Genomic DNA, 24,666 nt, shown 5'->3' on the forward strand with positions numbered 1-24,666 from the left:
ATTTCTATCTAAATGATAACACAGTTCTATTCTGTACACACACACACACACACACACACAAGTAAATGATTAACTGAAGCCAAGTGGATATCTATTGTGGTCAGTTAGGAGCTTTGATTACTGTGTGTGTGTGTGATATTTTATAGTCTGGTCATAGTCAGGTCATGTGTTGTGTAACAGTGTACAGTACAGAAGGTGTTTATCAGTGTTTTGACTGTGATAAAGGAATTCTGTGTGCTCATGTGTGTAGACATCTGGAATTATACAGGTTCATTTCTCCATCATAGAAAATTTAAATAATAAAATATCCTGGATTTAATGAAAAGTCTTAAACTCTGAGATTATTCCTCAGTGACCAGTGGAAGTAATCAGAGTGTGATCATCTCTTTATTAGTGTTGAGGTTTAGAAAGTTCTAATGTCAGACAAGCACATGTGTGTGTGTGTGTGTGTGTGTTGGGGGGGGGCATGTTCTTGTTTTCACACTTTATGTTTATGGCCAGAATGACCAGTATCTTTAACCACACAGGACAGTCAGGGCTCAAGTGGTTAAGGCTCTGAGTTGACTGAAGGTCAGGGTTCCAGCCCCAGCACTACCAAGCTGCCCGTCGGTCCCTCGAGTAAGGTCCTTAACCCTCTCTGTCATAGCTGCCCCTGTGCACTGACCCCAACCTCCCCCGCTGCTTGATGTACCTGAACTATTTAGAGCCATTTGTATTTAAGCCACAATGCTTAAAATACATTTAAATATAAATAATATAAATAAGCTTGCATCATAACGACGCAACACAACATTTCAGCCGGGTTCTCGCCCACGGCCCCGCCCCTCAAGTGAATATATAGAATTTGTTCAAACACAAAAAGCAATACACACATGCATCAAGGTAATAATCAAACTGACCTAAAACCGGTGAGGATTCAAATAATTCAATTTCAAATTCGAATTTTATTTGTCACAAACGAAATCATACACAGTACGACATGTAGTGAGATGATTTTTATAACTGTCCTACATTTGAAGAAAGAATTTAAAGTGTGTGGACAAAAAAAGTATAGGGATATAGGAAATAAAAAATATAGAGAGAGAAAAATAGGAAGAATAAAAAGAAGAAATAAAAGAAGAAATTAAAGACATGATAAATTATGAAAAACACCAATAGTTATGTAAAGCCAACTGTGTAATGGAAATACATATACAAATATATGTGTATATAAAAATATATAAAATATATATATAAAAAATAGTAAAAGTATGTATATAATATAAACATAAATAATGAATAATAATAATAATATAATACAATATAAAATATAATAAATAATATAATATAATACATTATATAATATAATAAATAATATAATAATATATATAATGTAATAATATAATAATGTAATATAATATAATATTTATAAAAATATATAAATAATATATATGTATAAACATCTATAATATATAGTATATACATGTATGTAGATAAAAATAAATAAATAAATAAATATAAATGTAATGACAATAAATAATACGGTATATACAGTGTGCATACATAAGATAAATATATACAAATATATAAGGGAAAATATAAATGTCCAGTTTTAACAGGAATAACGATATCTATTGTACAAATACCAGTTGTAACAGTAAAGTGTCGGTGCAGTATGCACACAAAGATGTACAGTGGGTGTGGTTATTGTGTGTACAGAGTAGTGCAATTATTGTGTGTGCAACAATCAGCTGAGGTAGAATGTCATGTCGTGTGGGGGGAAGTCCAGAGAGTCCAGGTACTAGGTGTTCTGGTTGAGGGCCCGAATGGCCTGCGGGAAGAAGCTCCTCCTCATTGTCTCTGTGTTCGCCTTCAAGGAACGGAAACGTTTCCCTGACCTCAACAGAGAGAAGAGTCCATTGTTGGGATGGCTGAGGTCCTTCATAATCTTGCTGGCCTTGGTCCAGCACCGCTTGCTGTATATGGTGTCCAGGTCAGGAAGCTCGGTGCAGATGGTACGCTCGGCTGATCGCACCACCCTCTGGAGAGCTTGCCTGTCCTGTTTGGTGCTGTTCCCAAACCAGGCTGTGATACTTCCCGTCAGGATGCTCTCAATGGTGCAGGTGTAGAATGTCTTTAGCACCTTTGAGGGCAGTTTAAAGTCCTTTAGGCGTCTGAGATGATAAAGACACTGCCGGGCCTTCTTCACCAGGGTGTTGACGTGACAGGACCATGGCAGGTCCTGCGTGATGTAGACATCTAGGTACCAGAAACTGTCCACTCTCTCCACTCGGGTCCCGTTGATGGTGAGGGGCTGGTAATTCCTCTCCTGCTTTGTGCTAAAGTCCACTATCAGCTCCTTAGTCTCGCTGACATTCAGGAGGAGATCGTTGACCTGGCACCATGTCTCCAGGTTTTTAATCTCCTCTAGGTAGGCCGTCTCGTCGTTATTGGAGATCAGGCCCACCACCACAGTATCGTCCGCAAACTTCACGATGTTGGTGGAGCTGGAAGTGGCCGCACAGTCGTAGGTGTACAGAGAGTACAGCAGGGGGCTCAGAACACAACCCTGGGGGGCTCCAGTGCTGAGGGTGAGTGAGGGTGAGACATGGTTGCCCACCCGTACTGCCTGAGGTCTGTCTCACAGGAAGTTGGACATCCATCGACACAGGGATGGGCTGAGGCCCTGGATCTCCAACTTAGTGGTGAGTATGGAGGGAGTTATGGTGTAAAATGCTCAACTGTAGTCAACAAACAGCATTTTGACATAATTCCCCCTTCTGCTGTCCAGATGGATCAGGGCTGTATGATGGAGGTGTGCGATGGCGTCCTCAGTAGATCCTCAGTCCTTAGTAGGATGATGATGATGCTGTGTTTTGTCCAGCCCCAGTCCACTTACTGTTCATCATCTTCCACGCCACCATCAGCTTTAGTAAAATAACCCGATAGCTCTGGTATTAGCTCTGAGTAACTCATACTTCTTCTGCTGTTTGTCACACTTAAAAAAAAATAGATGACATATTTCTTATGGAAGACTTCATGCGTGATCATTTCCAGATTAGATTAGAATGAAGTGAAGAGTAAAGAGTGATAGGTAGATGTGGACATCCTAATAAAGGGGCAGCAATCACCTGGTCACCTTATGGCCCACACGCAGATGCTTCACAAGTTAAATATAGAATAAACGTGTTGGATTGGTAAACCAAATTAGAATGTGATGTTTTAATAACTAATAATAATGCATGGACTTTATGGCAAAGCTCCACTAAATAACAGCGCTAAGTGGTGGGCGTGGTGAGGTGTTCGTGATCAACACTACCGATGGCCTGTCAATCTGCTCCACAGCCAATCACAGACCCCCTCCTTGCTCAGGCCCCGCCTAGCCCTATTGTTAATGCAGCCCTGGTGGGGATAATAAAGTCTTAATAAAATTAGTTAATATTTCTCTTTCTTTTAATCTAGCCATGGGGGTCACAGTCCAGTGACTTCTGTGCCGGTCCCAAGCCCGGATAAATAGAGAGGGTTGCGTCAGGAAGGGCATCCGGTGTAAAACATTGCCAAATTTAACCATGCGAATCGTCAGTACTCTAAATTTCATACCGGATCGGTCGAGGCCCGGGTTAACAACGACCGCCATCGGCGCCGTTGACCTACAGGGCGCTGGTGGAAATTGGGCTACTGTTGCTCGAAGAAGTAGAGGAGGGAGGAGAGTGTGCAGACAGAGAGAGAAGAGGAAAGGTAAGAGTGTAGGACTGAGAATAGGAACTCTGAATGTTGGTACTATGACAGGGAAAGGTAGAGAGCTGGCTGATATGATGGAGAGAAGGAAGGTGGATATACTGTGTGTACAGGAGACCTGGTGGAAGGGGAGCAAGGCTCGTAGTATAGGAGCAGGATTCAAGCTGTTTTATTATGGGGTGGATAGTAAGAGAAATGGGGTAGGTGTGGTCCTGAAGGAGGAGTTTGTGAGGAATGTTCTGGAGGTGATGAGAGTGTCAGACAGGGTGATGAGTCTGAAGTTAGAGGTTGAAGGGGTGATGTTGAATGTTGTTAGTGGTTATGCCCCACAGGTAGGTTGTGAGTTAGAGGAGAAAGAGAGATTCTGGAGAGAATTAGATGAGGTGATAGAGAGTATTCCCACGGGGGAGAGAGTGGTGATAGGAGCAGATTTTAATGGACATGTTGGTGAGGGGAACACAGGTGATGAGGAGGTGATGGGCAAGTTTGGAGTTAAGGAAAGGAACCTTGAAGGACAGATGATAGTGGACTTTGCTAAGAGGATGGACATGGCATCCTATGTAGAAGAGGCAATCTGAAAGAGATTAGTGACTGTAAAGTGGTAGTGGGAGAGAGTGTAGCCAGACAGCATAGGATGGTGGTGTGTAGGATGACTTTGATGGTCTGTAAGCAGAGGTCAAAGATAGAGATGGAGAAGAAAACCAAGTGGTGGAAGCTGAAAAAGGAGGAATGTTGTGAGGAATTTAGACAGAAGTTGAGGCAGGCTCTGGGTGGTCAGGTAGTGCTGCCAGATGACTGGGAAACTACAGCAGAAGTGATCATGGAGACAGGAAGAAAGGTGCTGGGTGTGTCATCTGGAAGGAGGAAAGAAGATAAGGAGACTTGGTGGTGGAATGAGGAAGTTCAGGATAGTATTCAGAGGAAGAGGTTAGACAAGAAGAAGTGGGACATGGACAGGACTGAAGAGAATAGACAGGAATACAAGGAGTTACAGCACAGAGTGAAGAGGGAGGTGTCTAAGGCCAAGCAGAAGGCGTATGATGAGTTGTACACTAGGTTATACACTAGAGATGGAGAGAAGGACTTGTACAGGTTAGCTAGGCAGAGGGATCGAGATGGGGAGGATGTGCAGCAAGTTAGAGTTATTAAGGATAGAGATGGAAAGGTGCTCACAAGTGAGGAGAGTGTACAGAGGAGATGGAAGGAGTACTTTGAAGAGCTGATGAATGAGGAACATCAGAGGGAAAAAAGAGTAGAAGGGGTGAACTCTGTGGAACAGGAAGTAGATAAGATTAGAAAGGATGAAGTCAGGAAGGCTTTGAAGAGGATGAAAAGTGGAAAGGCAGTTGGTCCTGACGACATCCCGGTGGAGGTCTGGAAGTGTCTAGGAGAGGCAGCAGTGGAATTTTTAACTAGTCTGTTTAACAGGGTTTTAGAGAGTGAGAAGATGCCTGAGGAATGGAGAAGAAGTGTATTAGTGCCGATCTTTAAGAATAAGGGTGATGTGCAGAGTTGCAGCAACTATGGGGGGATAAAGTTGATGAGCCGTACTATGAAGCTCTGGGAAAGAGTAGTGGAAGCTAGGTTAAGGAAGGTAGTGGAAATTTGTGAGCTGCAGTATGGCTTCATGCCCAGAAAGAGCACAACAGATGCAATTTTTGCTCTGAGAATGTTGATGGAGAAGTATAGGGATGGTCAGAGAGAGCTGCACTATGTGTTTGTAGACTTGGAGAAAGCGTATGACAGGGTGCCAAGAGAAGAGCTGTGGTACTGTATGAGGAAGTCAGGAGTAGCAGAGAAGTATGTCAGAGTGGTGCAGGACATGTATGAGAGGAGCAGGACAGTGGTGAGGTGTGCTGTAGGTCAGACAGAGGAGTTCAGAGTGGAGGTGGGACTGCATCAGGGATCGGCTCTGAGCCCCTTCCTGTTTGCTATGGTGATGGACCAGTTGTCAGAGGAGGTCAGACAGGAGTCTCCTTGGACAATGATGTTTGCAGATGACATTGTGATCTGTAGTGAGAGCAGGGAGCAGGTGGAGGAAAACCTGGAGAGGTGGAGGTTTGCGCTGGAGAGAAGAGGAATGAAAGTCAGTGGTAGTAAGACTGAGTACATGTGTGTGAATGACAGGGAGGGAAGTGGAACAGTAAGATTACAGGGTGAAGAGGTGAAGAAGGTACAGGAGTTTAAGTTCTTGGGGTCAACAGTCCAGAGTAATGGAGAGTGTGGGAAAGAGGTAAAGAAGCGAGTGCAGGCAGGTTGGAATGGGTGGAGAAAGGTATCAGGAGTTCTGTGTGATAGAAAAATTTCAGCGAGAATCAAGGGGAAGGTGATACAGGACAGTGGTGAGACCGGCCATGCTGTATGGTTTAGAGACAGTGCCACTGAGACAGAGACAGGAGTCAGAGCTGGAGGTAGCAGAGCTGAAGATGTTGAGGTTCTCTTTGGGAGTGAGACGGCTGGACAGGATTAGGAACGAGTACATCAGAGGGACGGTTCATGTTGGACGTTTGGGGGACAAAGTTAGAGAGGCCAGGTTAAGATGGTGTGGACATGTCCAGAGGAGGGAGAGTGAGGATATTGGTAGGAGAATGTTGGACATGGAGCTGCCAGGCAGGAGGCAAAGAGGAAGGCCAAAGAGGAGAAATATGGATGTAATAAATGAGGATATGAAGCTAGTGGGTGTAAGTGTTGAGGATGCAGAAGACAGGGATAGGTGGAGAGAGATGATTCGCTGTGGAGACCCCTGAAGGGAAAAGACCAAAGAAGAAGAATAAGATTTCTCTTTCTTTTACTTTATGCCCAAATGTCCACACACAACCAGAAACATTCCTGTCATTCTGGGAAAAAAATATTAAAAGTTTATTAGTTGTAAGTTTTAATGTTTTTAGTTTTGAATTATTTCATGTAGATGATCACCAAAGAGGAGGGTCAAACATTCTCACCGCTAGAGGGCGTCTCTCTCACTCTCTCTCTCTCTCACACACACACACAAACACAGACACACACACACACGTTAATGAATCCATTGAACAGATTAGTATGTAGTAATAACACTGCCTCATCCTGCTCTATTTTATCTTACACACTGTTGTGAGTTGTGTGAGAAGGATCAGTGGTGTGTGAAGGGAAGGGCGTTTCTCTCATCAGGACCGGGGGAAGAGGAGAGGGGAGGAGAGGAGAGGGAAGGAGAGGGGAGGAGAAGAGAGGAGAGGAGAGAGCTCCACCTCCTCATGCTCAGTCTTTCCGTTACTTACACCGAAAGTTACTGAAAGTTTCTCATCAGGGCAAAAGGTGAGTAAATGTGGGGTAAAATGGGGTGAATTGAATGTGGGAGCTGTGAGAGCTGGTGTGTGGGGTTGAGTATTTAAGTGAGTATTGTGAGTGTTAGACAGTAAGTGAACAGTAAACCCGGTTACCGGACAGTCTTCTGTCGCATGCTGGATCTCCGCTTCTCTTTGTCCAGATTCTGTTCCACTAAAGACACAGAAAAACAGTTCAACATCTTTAATCTGAGACTAAACTTTACTCTGTTTTTAAAACACTCTGTACTGTAGAGCAGTGAGGACACAATGTTCCTCTGAGGGTTAGAGAGACTTCTTCACTGAATATTAGAACATCATACAGACTGCTAGAAAGGTTCTTGTGTTGTTCCACTAAGGAACCCTTTCAGATTCAGTGTGGTGTTATTGTACAGAAAGATTATTAATAACATAATAATTGGTATATTTATTCAATGTTTAATTATAATGTAAATAAGGTGTTAATTATTAATTTTGAATGTTCAGATAAGATTCCACATAGAACCCACATAGAACCCATTTAGGAGGCTAAGAACCCTTCATTTCCCAAAGAACCCCTGAAGAAAAATTTTTCCTAGGCATGCACATTTTTAAGAAACCAGGGTTCTGGAATGGTTTATTGAAACTGAGGAACCCTTAAGAGAATTTTTAAGGAGAGTACATTTTTAGAAAAGGGTTCTGTACGTGTTCATTGGATGATTAGGGGTTCTTAGGTTCCTTAAGGTTCTACTCTACTTTGAACAGTTTCTAACAGAAAAAACCCCAGAGAGTTCTAAAGGTTCAACGAAGACACTTTAAATGTTTCTCCTGATGGACGAGTGAATAATCCATAACTGTTCTGAACACCCTGCATAGAATATTATATAAAACATTCCACACATATATTAGAATAATAAAGGACTTTTTGATGTTTATTCATTTTGCCAGATGGTTTTATCCAAAGTAATAAAAATTATTTCAAAAGGCTTTGGAAATGAGGGCATTTAAAAGCAATATATTTCTAAAGCTTTAGAACTTTAACATTAAACATAGTAAATCTTTCTTCATGGACACTTATCCATCACTCTCTCTACCTCCCGTAACTCAAACACAGATAATGGACATGTGTCCACTCTGATCTGGTTGCCAAGGTCACTTCCTGTTAGCCGTGTTGTTTAGAAAACTTTAAGAATGTTTTTTTTTAAATTATTATTATTTCAGTGGTTCCTGGTTGAAGAAGTCATAAAGGACATTAGTGGGTTCTTTCTCAGAATCGGCTGAAAGCTTGTGATTTGCTCAGTAAGAAGAATAATCCTTAACGCTTAGCTGTGCTTGGACTGTACGTTCTGGAAAAAAGCTTCTGCCTTTGAGGGAGATTTTTATAATTCTTGTTCCAGTTTTCGTTAGAACCCCTGGAAAAAGTTTATTGAATAAATCTGACATTTCAGCAGTTTTCTGGTGTTTATAGTCTGAGTGTTAGCACATGTGTTCTGTATTGTATAAAGCCATCAGTTCTCCAAACCCGTCAGATGTGTGACCAAAGCTCACTTGTGGTGCGATGTTTTCCAGTGAAAAGAATGGGAGCAAAGGCGAGCCGGAGGAAGAGCGATGGAGCTGGAGCTCCTTCTCAACAGAAACATGATGATCTTCAGACTGAGGTTAAGGTTGAAACCATGCCTGCAGAAGAGGCTCCTCAGATGGACATCACACCCAGAGATTTTACCACACATGCTGCTGTTAGTGAAGAATCTGGAGATATTCTAAACAAAAGCACAGAGACCGTGGAAGCCAAGGTGGCGTCTGTCGGTGTGGAGGATCCAACTGAGCTGGTGGCTGCCATTCCAGACCCTGAAGCCAAGCATGACTCACTGATGGGTTTTTCCCAAGAGGTTTCAACCAAAATTGAGCTTTCCATCCCTGAATCTCCAGCAGAACCCGTCTCAGTCCCATGTGAGCCTCTAACCACAGAGGACCACAGTATCACTGAACCTTCTGAGCTTGGTGCAGAAGCTCTGGTTGGAAATGTTGAAGCTTTAGCAATGGAGCATAAAGCAGTTTCTGGTCAGGAGGCATCTAAGACAGATGAGATGTTGGTGAACTTTGACCCACTGGTTACCCTGGGAGATGTGGATCCAGGGTCAAATGTGACCATCAATGTGGCCAATGAACTTAAATAACCATGTAACTGTGTACTGAAAGAAAACAACTGGTAAAAGGACAAACATTAGAGAGAGAGAATAATCAATAAAATCACAAGTGTTAATAAAAATATCTTCAGTGCAGGCAGTTACAGTGCTATAATCCTGAATGAGCACTGGATGAATAAGAGAAAACAAACCGCAGTCCTCAAACATGTAATCCGCTTTATATCTCCACCAGCAACTACTGTGGAAAAGTTGCGATATTTCATTAAACCCAGTGGTGTAAATCATCTCCGAGTGTATTATTATAAGCTACATTCTACAATCCCATGACTCAACTGTTTCAGGAAATCTCTGGAATAAAGCCAACAATATCTGGGAAAGATGTGGAGTCTCCGTCCACAGAAAAAAACTTATTCAGACAGAATGTAATGAGATTTCCATGTACTGCATCAAGAGTTCCATTTCATATTTACAACACACACACACACACACACACACACACACACTCTCTGGAAGGTTCCCCACTAGATGTTGGATTGTGTATGTATGGATTAGTGATCATTCAGCTACGACAGCATTAGTGAGATCAGACACTGAAGTTGGGTGAGGAGGTCTGGGGTTCAGGTGGAGTTGAGCTCAGGGTACTGTGCAGGACACTCCAGTTCATCTACTCCAATTTTAACATACCATGTCTTCATGGGGGCACATGTGTATGATGGTCAGGTGTCCAAATAATTATGTTCTCTCAGACAGATACACAGAGGGAATTTTGTATCTAGGAACATTGTTGTAGGGTCCAATTTAAATCCTACTCTGTTTCCCAACAGCTTTATAGTTCTGAGAGATTTTAAGAATTCAGACCCATAACACAATCAGGTAACACACCAATAAGATGGTGGACAGACGGTGACAAGCTAGAACAGAAACAAAAACTCACATTATTTTATTTTCTCATGGAGTGTATGAGCCTTTTTGTGTGTGTGTGTGTGTGTGTATGTGTCAGAAAGAGCAAACATAACAGCTTTGTATGCTAATAAACTACAAGGATTCCCATTTGTCAGAGTCTGTATGGATCACAACAGTCCAGCTAAACAATGTGTAATATTTGATGGACACACTTTCCAACACAATAAAACAACAAATATTTTAATCAGCACTAAAACTAAATAAACACATCTTAAGAAAGAACTGCGGCTTTGTGTGTTAAAGGCTTGACCTGCTGTTTACACATTAACAGTACAGACTTTACAGACCACGTTAATGAAGTCTTTGTTCAGCAGATTCCTGTGTTATGAGGTCTTGGGTCAGTGCTGAGCTCTGCTGTAGCTTTCTGGAAAAAAGGAAAGATAATTACATGCTTTCTTCTTCTTCTTCTACTTTCCATAATTCTAATCCTTTCCTTCTAAGCACTGAGTCTATCAGCAGAAACCTACAGTCAGGGTACAGTCGAACTTTATTATTATTTTTATTCACTTATTATGAAACAATAATATACAGATTACTCTGTGCATGATGATGTAAAATGTGCTGCCCAGTGGGTCTCACCTGTATTTGTTGGCCAGGTCTACATTTGTGCGTCCCTGCTGGAAGGGATACGTCCACAGAATAGTGTTCCAGGAGTGACCAAAACGCCTCACACCCTCACTGAGGTACTTCAGCTCATCTACAGAATAGTCCTTCCTGTCTCTGTGGCTGTCAGAAGATCAAAGTTACTCTTACTTAAAACTGCATTTTAATTTCATTTACATTAACAAACATTAGCAGTAACTCCACTGTGTGCTTACAGTACATAAACCCTAGAAAAGTAAAAATTGTGTCTTTTTTATTAAGAAAAGGAAGTAATAATTGGCTGTAAAATAAGTGGCTACACTTTTTACACAATCTGGGATCTTTAACAAGCAAAACCAAATCTTTAATGTCCTCTATTCACTGTGCATGCTCACTACATAGGGTATAAAACAGTGTTCAGCAGAAACACAGGTGACAGTAAGACTAATACACACATTGTCCAAATTCTCCTCTGCCTGAAACTAAAGGTGGAAAATCTTTATTAATAATACACTTAATAATACACTAATAAAGTTATACACACTTCACTCTAATCAAATTCATCTTACACTCTGCCTTCCATCATTGACCCCTTGTTTTTGGAGTATGGACATATGTCTCTTTTCCACATCTGAGCCTAAAAAAGAGGAAGAGAAAGAAATAAGCAGATAAAGGTGGTATAACAAAATAAAACAAAATGACCACACCTAATTAATGGAAGCGTATGTTGAAGGTACAAACTGCATTTTTCAGGCTTGTACACCCTTTTAGTACATAACATGCAAGGTTTTTGTGCAGAATGTGTCCACTTTAAACCAGGTAAGGGCAAACCACTCATCATCATCTTCATCATCATCATCATCATCATGATGATAGCCTGTAGCCCCTTTCAGGGCAGAGTCACTCCAGTTTGTTCCATTTTCTTAATATCTGCCTCCAGAGACCAGGTGTCCCTTGGTTCCTCTTCCATCTACAGTTTTTGAGTTTTAAAAACCTCTTGTTGTGCATGAAATCTCTGAATATTTTACAGTTCGACCTGATAGACAGGGATGTTCTGATGTGTATCTACTGGACATCACTTTTAAATATTCTGCATGTAAAAAAGACTCATGGCGAGTGTGTGAATAATGCCACTCATGTTAGCACTGCTTGTGCTCACACACACACACACACACACACACACACAGAGTTCCCAGATCCATTGTACATTAAGCCAACTCACTGCCAACATCATAACTGAATAAATCATCAAATTATCAACAAAACATCTGTTCAAAAAAGAAAAACAAACTTAACTTGCCCTGTGTTTCACCCGATCTCTTCAATGGAGTGAGATTCATCACTAAAGAGCAGTATATAGAGAGAAAGAAGAAAAGGTTTTTGGCAAGAAAGGAGCACACAGACAGCTCAAGTAAGAAATTGGCACATTAATGTTTAAGGACACTAAATTACTGTCTGTCAAAATACAAAAAAACTGAATTCTTACACCCAAAAGAGTCTCCATGATTGCTTGCGTTATCCTCTCTTTCTTCTGTTGTGTGTTTGGTGACTCCAAAGTCATGCGTGTTATGACCACATGTGCGTGTGACCCCATCGATGCGCAGGCTTCTCTTCAGAAGATCCTCAGCTCTCTGCAGCACCAAGTGGAACTCACACTGACTTTTACAGCTGCGCAGGACCGCACCCACTGACCTGCTGTTCACCTCGTCCACCCCGCTCACACACCCTGACAAAAAACAACACAGGCTTGAGCTACACATAAACATACATAAAAAACTACACCCACAAAAATACTAATAATCACAAAAAAGTTTGGTGTGGAGGAACCTGACTGGCCTGCACAGACCTCAACCCGATAGAACACCTTAGGGATGAATCAGTGTGTAGACTGCGAGCCAGGCCAAAACTGGGACGTCTGCCTTTACATGCACATGAATGTAATATGGAGTTGTCCCGCTCTTTGCAGCTATAACAGCTTAAATGTTTCTGGGAAGGCTTTCCACAAGGTTTAGGAGTGTGTTTATGGGAATTTTTGACCGTTCCTCTAGAAGTGCATTTGTGAGGTCAGGCACTGATCCACTCCACTCTAATTCATCCCAAAGGTGTTCTATGGGGTTGAGGTCAGGACTCTGTGCAGGTCAGTCAAGTTCCTCCACACCAAACTCACTCATCCATGTCTTTATGGACCTTGCTTTGGTCACTGGTGTGCAGTCATGTTGGAACAGGAAGGGGTCATCCCCAAAATGTCTTGGTATGAAGCTGAAGCATTAAGAGTTCCTTTCACTGGAACTAAGGGGCCGAGCCCAACCCCTGAACTCAATGATCTGGAGGGGTGTCCCAATACTTTTGGCAATATAAGTGTACATGTATGTGCACTCCTGACCATAATATGTGGTTCTTCCCCAAACTATTGGCATGAAGTTGAACACTCACAATTTTAATGAATGCCTAATGCAGCTTTACAACTTCCCTTAACTGCAAGAGTCCCAAACCTTTTCCAGTATAGCCCTGTACACAAGGTGTAACCCTTTAACTACCCAAACAATACTTTAGCATACTTTTTCCTCAGCTTGCAAAACTCTCTTGATAGACCAAATGTAGATTTTCTCAGAACCCCACAAACACTTCAGCAATAATTTAGCTACTTTCTCATTTTCTAGTTCTCATTTTTCTTATCAGGTGTTCTTACTGACAGTACGAATACACACCTGCACAGCGGAGCATGCTGGGCTTAGAGGTAGCTGGAGTGATGAGAATCCTCTCAATCTCACTGTCCAAGAGCTCAGAGCACACAGACAGCTCATCTGAGCAGAGAAAAAAAAAACACTGAAGATCAGTTTACTGCTTCAGAGAAACAATACACTGCATTTAATTCCACAATTTGTTTTTTTAAAGATCGGAGGCTGATGATTTTTCAGATTATTCAACTCTGGGAGAGATTTATACAGACTGGTGTGTACCCTCAGAGCGAAAAGAAGCCTGCTGGCGTCTCTTCATGGGAGCAGGATGTTTGAAAATATCGGGGCTGAAAGCCAACAAAAACAGAACAAAAATATATATAAGAGCAATGATTGAGCATGTGGGAGCATGTGAGAAAAAACAGAAACAAAAACATAAAACATACAGTTACATAATTGTGATTCATAAAGTCTGACTTATATTAACCCAAAAAATCGGTAGATAAAATATTAATATGTATTTGCTGTATCACTTAGAAAACCGCATGTTGTTCTGTTTTTACACAAAAGATTTTTGTTGCTTTAGTAAATAATATAAATAATCCATACTGCATTTTTTATTTTATTTATATCAGAGGAAGGTCACAGGCATTGAGTGTGTGATGTAATATATAGGGAGGAGTTTGGTTATGATGTAAAGCACTGGGAGGAGTTTGGGTTATGGTGTAATATATTGAAAGAAAATGCATGAAATAACCAGGTTTAAAGTGGGTTCCTAAATGTAGATCAGTCTGAATATTGTAGTTAAAATAATAAATTACTGTAATAAAATATATGCAATGTCATCATTTTTACTGAAAAGACTAGCTGTGTTTTTATTAAAGCAAAATTTCAGTTATATAAATGAATATGGTCCCACCTGCACTCGTCTCTGTCTTGTGTTGGTAGATTGCTGTGTATGTCATGGTCAGGGTTCTCATTCCCTGGGTCATCTTTGCTTCTGCCTCTGTTGAGATCTGTTTCATCTGTTAGACCTCTTTTCATTTCTTCCATCCCTCTGTTTTGCATCACACTCTCTCTTCTTGTTTGTTGCTCACTCTGTTTTGCTATGCTACTTCTCATCACATTCTCAGGCAGTCGCGGCTGTTCCCTGTTTCCTTTCTGGAAATGATCCACTGACCTTTCAAAGTCTTTAACAGTCTGACTCTGAACATGCTGCTGCAAACACACACAAACACTTTATGGAAATGCTATTTTAAATCCAGTTTAATAATAATAATAATAATAATAATAATAATAATATTTTTTAATGATAATTATAAATAATTGAAACAATTCATAACAAATCTATTAATGTATGCTAGATGTGATTCACATGTTTCTAGGGATGGGAAACATGATATATTATTGATAGTGTGATAAATTATGCCACAATACAATTTTTGACATTCTGTATCACAGGAACACAGCAGAAAAATGTAGACTTTGCACAAGACTTCATGGATTCAGTGATATTTAAAGTTTATACTGTATATGGTTCAGTCTTAAATGTGATAGATACGCACCACTGGCTCTTGGTTTTTCATTCCCAACACTGTAACTGGCTGAGGTGGAGGTTGTGTAGGTGGTGTGTAGTTCTGTGGAATGTCCTTTACCCCCGACTCCACCTCATATACTCGGCTTTGACCGCTGACCTTTCGCACAACTGAGTCTTCCCACAATCTCTCTCCGCGTACTGTGGGCTGAGCTGAAGTATTTTCTACACCCCTTCCCAAATCATCCTGAGAAACTCACACACATAGCCACAAAATAACTTTCTCCAACAACATCAAGAGTTGTCAATATCCCACAATAACAAACACACACACACACACACACACAGACCAGCTGTCGTTTTTCTAGCTGCTGAATTCTTTGCTGGATTTCCCAGGCTGACTGACGATGTCTCTGGAGATCGGACACCACACTTTGACCTGCTATAGATCCAGCTGAAGAGCGACAAAGCAGAGAGGACAGTAATGACTTGAATAATAATGACACAGCTTGATATCTCTTAAACAGGAAACCACCTCACCAAGTTTTTTACAAGTTTGCAGTACAAAGGTAGCTGCCTTTCTGACTTCTTCATCATTTGCATCAGTCAAGAGTGAGATCATCAGAGGCAATCCTCCACCCTGCAACAACTGAAACTGATGCTCCTCTACACACAGATAAGACAAAACATTTAGTTTGTTCAGTATCTTTAGAAAAGACAAAAGATGTTAGATACACTCTTACCACAAGCATCGGTGCAGTGGCCAAGTGTCAAAACCACGGCCAGCTGGTCTCGTGGATTGAGGTTTGGGCTTGACAGCAACATCAGGAGGTCTGGTACTAAATGTAGCTCTGACAGAACCGGAGCTAAAGCCTCTGAGGAAGAAAGTCAAAAATACCAAAGTTATACTTCAGTACTCCTTTTTAACATAATCTCTATCTGTCGTGTGTGTGTAAGGTGCAATAAAGACAGAGTTGGTTAAATTGTGTGCATGTGTGTTTTACCGGTGTCAGTGATGCAGGCAGACAGTGTTCTGGTCATTAATGTAGCGATCATACAGGCTGCAGGATTCTCAGTGCACTGAGAAACCGCACTGGACAAAGTGTCTGAGAGTGTGAGCAGTCCTCCAACTGATGCAAAATACACTTGTACACATGCTGGAAAAATTAACATAACCACACACACGTTACTACAACAGAGAGCACATACACAGTGTTAAGTCATGCTCTACTGCTCATCGTCTTCACTCACAGTTATTAGCCACAGTCATGCCAATGAAGGAGCAGATGGGTTGAGCCAGCTCTGCCCTGAACATGGACAGCTGCTGGAGCCACACCTTTACCAGCAGCAACACACACATGCATGCACACTGGTTCTCCACTGTCAGAGAAATGGACACAAAGGAAATTTAAAAATCATTGAACTTTGTACATCGGGGAGAACAGCATTTTTATGTCAGTATCGAGGACACCCAGTAAAAGCATAAAAGTCCATAAAAATTGTATTAAAGCTACTGTACATTTAAGCATAACGCACCATGATGCTGTAGCTATAGCACGTGGAAGACCACTCCTTCTGAGCTGCACACAAAGCTGCATTAAAGCTACGTTACAACTAACCCTAGAACACCCTGACCAGTTTAACATATCTGTTTTGTGTAATGTGAGAAACATAGCTCATAGCCAAAACACTGAAACACAATCATTTAACCTGCACACATAACTAGCAAACAAGCTCAGCACTCGTTATTAACTTGTCATTAACCGTTTTTAGCCAGGGGCTTTCACCTCTTTACCTCATGAACTAGCTAAAACATTTATTATTAGTCCTCCCTGGCAATTGCAGTTCCCTTTGTAAACCACAAGAGGACATCTTAATATTATCTTCAAACTTGCCTACAGTAGGTTCTCGAAATTAGAATCTCAACCCCTACTGGATGTCACTGAGCCCTGCACATGGCTAGTTTTACTGAACTGTCCGGCTTAGTTTATGTGAAGAACCCTGTGTACCGTTCTGGGGGTTGTTGACACAGGCACAGAGAGCACTGGACACTGATGTCCACAGCTGCAGCAGCTCATCACTTCCTTCAGCCATGGGATAAGTACTCCTGACAACACAGCAATGAGACAGAACACACACTGAATCAAAATCATGTTATTTAGTCCAGCATTAAATCAATAAATCAGTTACACAATCAAATGAGGAACAAAGATGTTTTAATGTGCTATCATGTTTAATCAAGAGACTTTTCTTCTATTTTAAGCCTTCTGAATTTTGTTTATGTTTACATTTTAATCATAACTACAAACAAAGGCTCTATAAAACACTTAAATTCTCTTAAAAGCAGTGTAAAGTTTATGCACCTGAATAAGTTGAGAAGGATGTCAATACACTTAGATGACTTAGCAAGGCTCTGTCCCTGCTCTGAAATAAAAAAGTACATGTTCATGAATCAGAGGAATGTATGGAGGCAGGTATAAGATCAGCACTAATGAGGAATAGGGGAATATAATTTTAGAGTTGATTTTAACATCATTAATAAGTAACACTATATTGCCAAAAGTATTGGGACACCCCTCCAGATCATTGAGTTCAGGTGTTGTTTTTCAGGGGTTGGGCTCCGCCCCTTAGTTCCAGTGAAAGGAACTCTTAATGCTTCAGCTTCATACCAAGACATTTTGGACAATTTCATGCTCTTTGTGGGAACAGTTTGGGGATGACCCCTTCCTGTTCCAACATGACTGCACACCAGTGACCAAAGCAAGGTCCATAAAGACATGGATGAGTGAGTTTAGTGTGGAGGAACTTGACTGGCCTGCACAGAGTCCTGACCTCAACCCCATAGAACACCTTTGGGATGAATTAGAGTGGAGACTGTGAGACAGACCTTCTCGTCCAACATCAGTGCCTGACCTCACAAATGTGCTTCTAGAGGAACGGTCAAAACTTCCCATAAACACACTCCTAAACCTTGTGGAAAGCCTTCCCAGAAGAGTTGAAGCTGTTATAGCTGTAAAGGGCGGGGCAACTCCATATTACATTCATGTGCATGGAAAAGCAGACGTCCCAAAACAGCAATACAGTGTATTAAATCATCATGTCTGTTATGAAGACTTTTTGTCCAAATTATGTTCAGCTTTCTAAATAAATTCTCAAAGGTCATCATGAAAAGGGATTTGAATTAGGAAGGAAAATAAACTTCCCAGTGTTCCCAGTTCACTAACTGTGCAATGATGCAATCAGAGGCAAGTCTTACTGTTGTTGGAAACTAATACACAGAGCATGTAGACTGCCACTCTCTTCAGTGTAAGGGACACTTCCTGTTCCATGGAGTCTGCCAAGCCACAGAACATCTCCTCACTGCACAGGCTTTGCTTACAGCTCTCTAAAAATGAGACACACATCTCAGTGTTAGTGTTAGTCAGTGTCTTTAGGTCAGTTTTCCATCTTAATAAAATGCAGGACACACCGTTAAATTCGGCCAGAGAACTGAGCGTGAACAGAGCCGTTTCTTTGACCTCATAGTAATCGCTGGCTCTGGACAGGTTATAGATAAAGGTCACACCTCCAATCTCTCTGAGGAACTCCACATTCTGACCTGCTGACCACAGAGGAACCAACACTGACCCCCTGTGTGTGTGTGTGTGTGTGTGTGTGTGTGTTTATGTGACAGACTGTGTAAATTACTGAGTGTTTGTTAAACTGACTGTTCTGTTGGCAGATGGAGACGATGGTGAGCAGAGCTTGTTTCTGAGATGCTGGACATTTCATCTGGTACTTCAGACACTCGAGTAATAAGCGGAGATCAGTCCTGGTGGCTGTAAAAAGGTACAGAAGGTCATGGAAATAAACTTGATGTACAGTGAAAAGAGTATAAATAATGAAAGAGAAGCTTGTTTAACAAGGTATGTACACTGATCATGTCATGATCATGTGATTCATAAATAATAATAATAATAATAATAATAAATAAGATTTTTTTTTTTAAATGATGCCGTTTTCCAAATTGGTGTCTTTATGGTCCAACATTAAACCAAACAGTGAGCATCTCCTCCAGTTTTGATCAGATATTCTATTCTTCTTATCTTTTTCAGTGTCAGATCTTTGGGTTTAGCTCGACTGTTTGGTCCTCCAAATCATTTGTTCTAAAATTTGTGAGATTTTGACCAGTAAACGTTGTTCTTCACGCTGAACTTTGACTGAAACTGGTTTGTGAAATCTAGCTTCCAGTACACAACTACAATAACTTACCATTTAACATGGTGAACACAGCTGGTTTATGCTTCTGTATGGGAATAACTTCAGAAAATAAAATATTTAAAATATTATTAAGATTACTGATTACAGTACACACAATCACAATCACATCAAACTGAAATGTGCTAGCTAATTCTGCTAACATGACAAGAAATTCTGCCTGTGTTATAGGCGTGTTCTTTAAGATATAGTTATAAAAACTGGATGTAGTAGAGTAGCTTAGGGAGTTAAAAAATTTTTTACTAGTATAAAGCACACAAGTAGCTAAATTTAAAGTTAAGAAAAAATTATGTTCATTGTAAAATTGTAAAAGCCTCGGTATAAAACGTTGTCTGGATTAATGCTAACTAGCTAGCTCTCATGAAAATGGCTACCTCTCACCTTACCTCAGGTTTTTCCCGCCACTGCGTTATTCGCGTCTCTTCCGACGTCAATAAAAATTCGTCAGAACATAAACATTAGTTCTGTCTAAAAGTCAAACTGAAACAAAATATATATGCGCTTTAGATTATTTTTTGAAATATTGTCGGTGATTGTTCAGCTACCTTTAGCAGTGTTCAGCAAGGACAAAAAAACAGAAAACACTACATTACCCAGAATGCTCCTCTAACCGTGCACCGGAAGTACGCATGCAAAGCAAAAGCGACCGCTTCGGAAGTCTACACAGAAACCGGTTGGTGAACTACTGGGTTATTTTGACAGGTACTCCACTTTTCTTGTTTTGTTTATTTTTAAACGATTTAAACGACACAGAATTCTAGGAAACTTCGTAAATAGGCAGAATATTTAGATTAAATGAAGCTAGCTAGCTCGCCTGGTTAGGTAATGATTAACCAGGTAGTGTCCTGTACTGTGGCCGGTGTGTCGGGGTCAGGGTCATACTGTTAATAAACTCATACTTTATACTGTTTACATTTATTTACACTGGAATTCTGTTTATGAGATCCGTGCTGTTAATAATCTACAGTAACAGAAGATACTCATGACCCGTACCCCTGAGGGACTGAGAGTTTTCCCCGACAGTGAATATTATTGCGTTAATATTATAAAGACAGTACTTACATAAGTGTTGGGTTTCATAAGAAAGTGCTTTACTGTAAGGTTTAAACACTATTACAGTAAAAGGATCAGAAGGTGTTGTATGGTCATGTTTATTAATGGCCTGAATTTTTTTTTTCCAGATGTAGGTGATTTAGACTCCACCCACATTTACAGTGACGTCATCAAACATGGCTGCACGTCACCTGTTCCGGCTTGGCCGATCGAGTCATGCGTTTTTCTCCGCTGGTCTTCACAATGTTTCCAGCGTGCATCTCGTGCAGGCGCGGCTCTGCTCGTCTCGAGGAAGGAGGTCAGACAGAGACTCCGGTCAGGACAGAGAACATGGACTCTCTTCTGCTGATCGTGAGCTGGACTTCCGGCTGAGCCGGCTGCAGGTGGACGCGGTGCTGCGCGCTAACGAGCAGTCCATACGAGTTCCTGAGTTTGATGGACGTGGCGGTCTGAGTCCAGTACTGAAGTTCGAAAGCAATCAGCTCGCTGCTAATTCTCCTCTAGAAGACCGACGCAGCAGCGCCACCTGCTTGCAGACGCGGGGGATGCTGTTCGGAGTTTTTGATGGACACGGTGGTCACGCGAATGCTCAGGTGGTCAGCGAGCGTCTGCCTTATTATGTCACTGTGGCGATGATGTCAGAGTCCAGCCTGGAGGATCTGGAGGCCTCGATGGAGATGTTACGGCCAGTACCGCCGATTCTGCAGTGGTACAGACACCGCAATGACCACGTCTACCGCGAGTCTGCCGCTCTGTACATCAATCACTTGCGTGTGTTCTGGCAGGAGCTGCTGGCCAGCGAAGAGCACGGAGATGGAATGAACCCTGGCGACGCCCTCAGCTACGCTTTCCAGCGCCTTGACGCAGATCTTTCTCTGGAGGCTCAGGTCCCTTTGGCAAGTGATCTGATGCGGAACACGGCGGTACAGGCGGCCTTCGCGGGGTGCACGGCTTGTCTCGCTCATGTGGGACCCGAAGGAATTTACGTAGCGAACGCTGGAGACTGTCGAGCCGTGCTCGGAGTTCAGGAAAGCGACGGGAGCTGGAGCTCGCTGCCTCTTTCTCAGGATCACAACACAACCAACCCGGCTGAAGTGGAGCGAGTACTCTCTCAGCACCCGTCCAGTGAGCGCCAGACGGTCATCGTGGACGACAGGCTGCTCGGCGTGTTGATGCCGCTGCGAGCTTTCGGAGACGTTCAATTTAAATGGAGTCGTGAGCTGCAGCAGAGCGTGTTAGAAAACGGAGGCTGTGACTCAGAGGCGCTGAATATTTATCAATACACGCCACCTCATTACCTCACGCCACCGTACCTCGAGGCCACACCCGAGGTCACTTATCACCGTCTGCGCCCTCAGGATCGCTTCCTGATCCTGGCATCAGACGGCTTGTGGGACGAAATGGACAACGAGGAGGCGGTCCGGCTGGTGGCGGAACACTTAACCGGCGTCCATCTGCAGGCTCCGGTCTCGGCCGGCCGGCTCAGCCTGGGACAGATGCACCAGCTGCTGCTGCGGCGCCAGGCACGCGCCACGCCCGCGTTGGACCCAAACGCGGCCACACACCTGATTCGCCACGCTCTCGGGACGAATGAGTACGGAGAGATGGACCAGGAGAGACTGGCGGCCATGTTGGCGCTCCCAGATGACCTGGCACGCATGTACCGTGATGACATCACCATCACCGTAATTTATTTTAACTCTAGTCTCAACAAAACATCACGGAACCATTTGTGACAGAGAAACAAAGACTGAGATGTTCAGCCTTGGGTTCGATGGATGAAGTTTAAATATTGAATTAAAAGTTGAGGTGGATGAAGAACCCAGTTTTAATTGGGTCAAGGGCCTGAAAATCAAAATCTGTGAGATTCACAGCCCTGTGAGCGGAGATTATTTTCTCGATACTTGCCTTTAATCAGATTTTATGATATTAAAGAAATAAAACCCATTCTTTACTGTAACTGACCCCGAACGTCTGGTCAGGAAGTGGTCTTCATCGCCTCACTGTGTTTAGGGGTCACAAATGTCTCAGATTACTTGGTTAAGAAAATGTGACAGATTTAATCTCAGGTTCAGAATAACTGCAGGAACCGTGCTCCTCGTGGTGTTTATTGTGAATTCTAGATCATATAGTGATGTTTATCTGATCCTCAGCATGTGACCAGTCTCACTGTAGCTTTCTCTTCTGTGTTTATTTCATATTAATCCAAATTACTTATTGTAAATGTACATGATTACATCCAGTCCTTCTTTCATCAAGTTTCCTCTTGTGAACTTTCAAGGGTTTGGATTTTGAGCTGAGATCTTCGTTATGTTGTGTCTTCCTTTTAATGTTCCTTCACCAGTGGAATCTGAACTGTAAAAACATGTGACCTTATTAAGAAATGTTTACTCTCACAACCTCTTCCTCTGTTCTCTAAATAAGCCTTTAATTGCTCAGTAATGTTCACTGTAAACATGTTTGTGTCCTCGCTTTTTTGTCTTATTTCACTCTTTTTCCCTGCTCACTCTCTGCTGTTGCACTTTCCCTGAAGCTGGCTGTGTAAAACCCCATACCCGTGTGTTCAGGAGTGTGTGCTGGTTGTGTGGTGCTCAATAGATATGATATGGCTCATATTTCATTTATTTTCCACTTATTGACCAGTTATTGTCCAGTGTGTGGTTAGTGACCAGCTTGTGTTTGATGTGAAATCAGTTCTGTTTGTTTTTGTTTTGAATTCATTAATAAGCTTTAATGCATGAAGGCCGGAATAATGAAAGGATATGAAGGCATCATTTCAGATATTTATGACTGTGTCCAATTATAGGTTTATTTTTAATTTAACTAATAAATAAAAAAAAAAAAAAACTGCTCAGTGCTGCACCTTTAGATCTGAGGCAGAGGGGTGCCAATACTTTATACAGGACCATATATACCATCAAATATATACATGATTACTGTCCTGAAAAATCACTTAGACTATTAAAGGCTGTTTTATTGATGTTGTTGTTGTTGTTATTATTATTATTATTATTATTATTATTATTATTATTATTATTATAGTTGGAACAACATTGATATCAATAATATATTAACAAATAAACCCTTTTTATGTCAGGTCAAAATGCATTGACCTTTTCACTGATGACTGTTTGTGACACAGCTGCTGTATAAACCTAGAGTTTACCTGTACAGGTAGGAAAGGGAAAGAAAAATTAGAAAATATAAAAACATGATATATGAATAGAGACTGGAGGCAGAACATGCAGGTGTGAGTGAGATTATTGCAATATGTCCTGTACAAAATCCAGCTGTAGCTGTTGAGCGCATGTCCAGAAAAGTCCAAGTTGTAGGCGTAGACCTGGCTGAAGTCCGGCTGACCTGCAGGAAGAAGCTCCTCTTCATCCTCTGAGTATTCATCTTCAGGGAGGGGAGAGTAATTCCCTGACCACTTCAGAGTGAGGAGTCTGGTGTTTGGATTATTAACTAGCAGTGTTATATTGATAAGACCAAATGAGCCAAAATGACAGTAATCATCATCATCATCAATCATCTATCAATGAAAACATCACCACTGGTTCAGTAGGTCACAGACTCAGGATATCATCAGCCTAAACCAGTGGCGGACCGTGCATTTCACACCTAGGCCTTCACTGGTGTCCTTCCTGAATTAATCAACCTCTATACCATCATTATGACACCACCATGGGCATCACTGGGCCATTTTCTCCTCCTAAAATTCTGCGATTCTCCATAAACTGTACACAAATTGGTGATCTCCTCAGTCCCCTTTACATTTCATATGAAAACAGCGGCAGACTTCGGCTCCTCCCCGTCTTTCAGCGCGTTCTTCAATCCGCAGACCGCAGCATCACAGAGCGAGGATCAGAGGACGGGTGTGTGTGAGTGTGTGTTTGAGTGTGTGTGTGTGTGTGTGTGTGATCAGGAGACTCGTATTTGGCTTGTTCAGTACTCAAATGTTATACACATCTGTGCAATACAGTGGAATGCTGCAATAAGTTTACCATCCAACCCTGTTAGTCAAACCTTCATTTTATTTTTTTTATTTATTTATTTTAACTATTATACCCTCATTGGGGGCTGAGCCCCCTTTAAATGAAAATGATAGATAGATAGATAGATAGATAGATAGATAGATAGATAGATAGATAGATAGATAGATAGATACTTTATTCATCCCAAAGGGAAATTCACAGTTTCCAGCAGTATCCACAAACACAGGTAATAGATAAAATAGGAAGGAATATAACAAAATACTAAAATACCCAAATTAGGGCACAAAAATATAACAAAAAATATATCAAATAACAGAATATAAAATATTTAAAAAATATAGCAGAATATAACAATATAACAAAATATAGCAGAAATATGGAAAATGAGATGAGAAACAAGATAAGTAATGTGCAAAAAAGTGAATCTAGACTCGCCCCTGGACGCCACGGCAATAGATACTA

The 24,666-nt window shown here is 41.6% G+C and overlaps 2 protein-coding genes across 12 annotated transcripts; one reads left to right on the forward strand and one right to left on the reverse strand.

Moving 5' to 3' along the window:
• Positions 1-2,574: 2,574 nt before the first annotated feature.
• On the reverse strand, positions 2,575-20,326 carry terb1 (telomere repeat binding bouquet formation protein 1). 11 transcript variants are annotated; one of them, XR_009204446.1, is made up of 23 exons: positions 19,543-19,739; positions 19,151-19,198; positions 18,607-18,717; positions 18,369-18,497; positions 18,156-18,284; positions 17,263-17,323; positions 16,909-17,006; positions 16,151-16,279; positions 15,904-16,056; positions 15,643-15,774; positions 15,440-15,565; positions 15,250-15,353; positions 14,931-15,146; positions 14,285-14,583; positions 13,648-13,712; positions 13,396-13,491; positions 12,174-12,413; positions 11,983-12,029; positions 11,257-11,324; positions 10,685-10,831; positions 10,393-10,469; positions 7,134-7,191; positions 2,575-2,906 (listed from the first exon to the last, which is right to left on the reverse strand). XR_009204446.1 is itself a non-coding variant. In XM_058387618.1 (23 exons), the coding sequence occupies exons 4-23, from the start codon at positions 19,158-19,160 to the stop codon at positions 10,397-10,399; spliced, it is 2,433 nt and encodes an 810-aa protein (XP_058243601.1). In that variant the 5' UTR covers positions 19,161-19,198; positions 19,543-19,636; positions 19,750-19,815; positions 20,219-20,290; the 3' UTR covers positions 10,299-10,396. The 11 variants fall into 11 exon arrangements, 7 of the variants coding, with proteins under 7 accessions (XP_058243602.1, XP_058243601.1, XP_058243600.1 ...); XR_009204445.1 differs by having other exon boundaries at positions 2,575-2,977; XR_009204444.1 differs by lacking the exon at positions 2,575-2,906 and adding an exon at positions 6,157-6,460.
• Positions 19,761-23,175, forward strand: pdp2 (putative pyruvate dehydrogenase phosphatase isoenzyme 2). The gene is made up of 2 exons (XM_058387625.1): positions 19,761-19,858; positions 20,338-23,175. The coding sequence occupies exon 2, from the start codon at positions 20,386-20,388 to the stop codon at positions 21,943-21,945; it is 1,560 nt and encodes a 519-aa protein (XP_058243608.1). The 5' UTR covers positions 19,761-19,858; positions 20,338-20,385; the 3' UTR covers positions 21,946-23,175.
• Positions 23,176-24,666: the final 1,491 nt, after the last annotated feature.

This window comes from Hemibagrus wyckioides, linkage group LG04, assembly GCF_019097595.1.
Source record: "Hemibagrus wyckioides isolate EC202008001 linkage group LG04, SWU_Hwy_1.0, whole genome shotgun sequence".
In the NCBI taxonomy this organism is placed as follows: Eukaryota; Metazoa; Chordata; class Actinopteri; order Siluriformes; family Bagridae; genus Hemibagrus; species Hemibagrus wyckioides.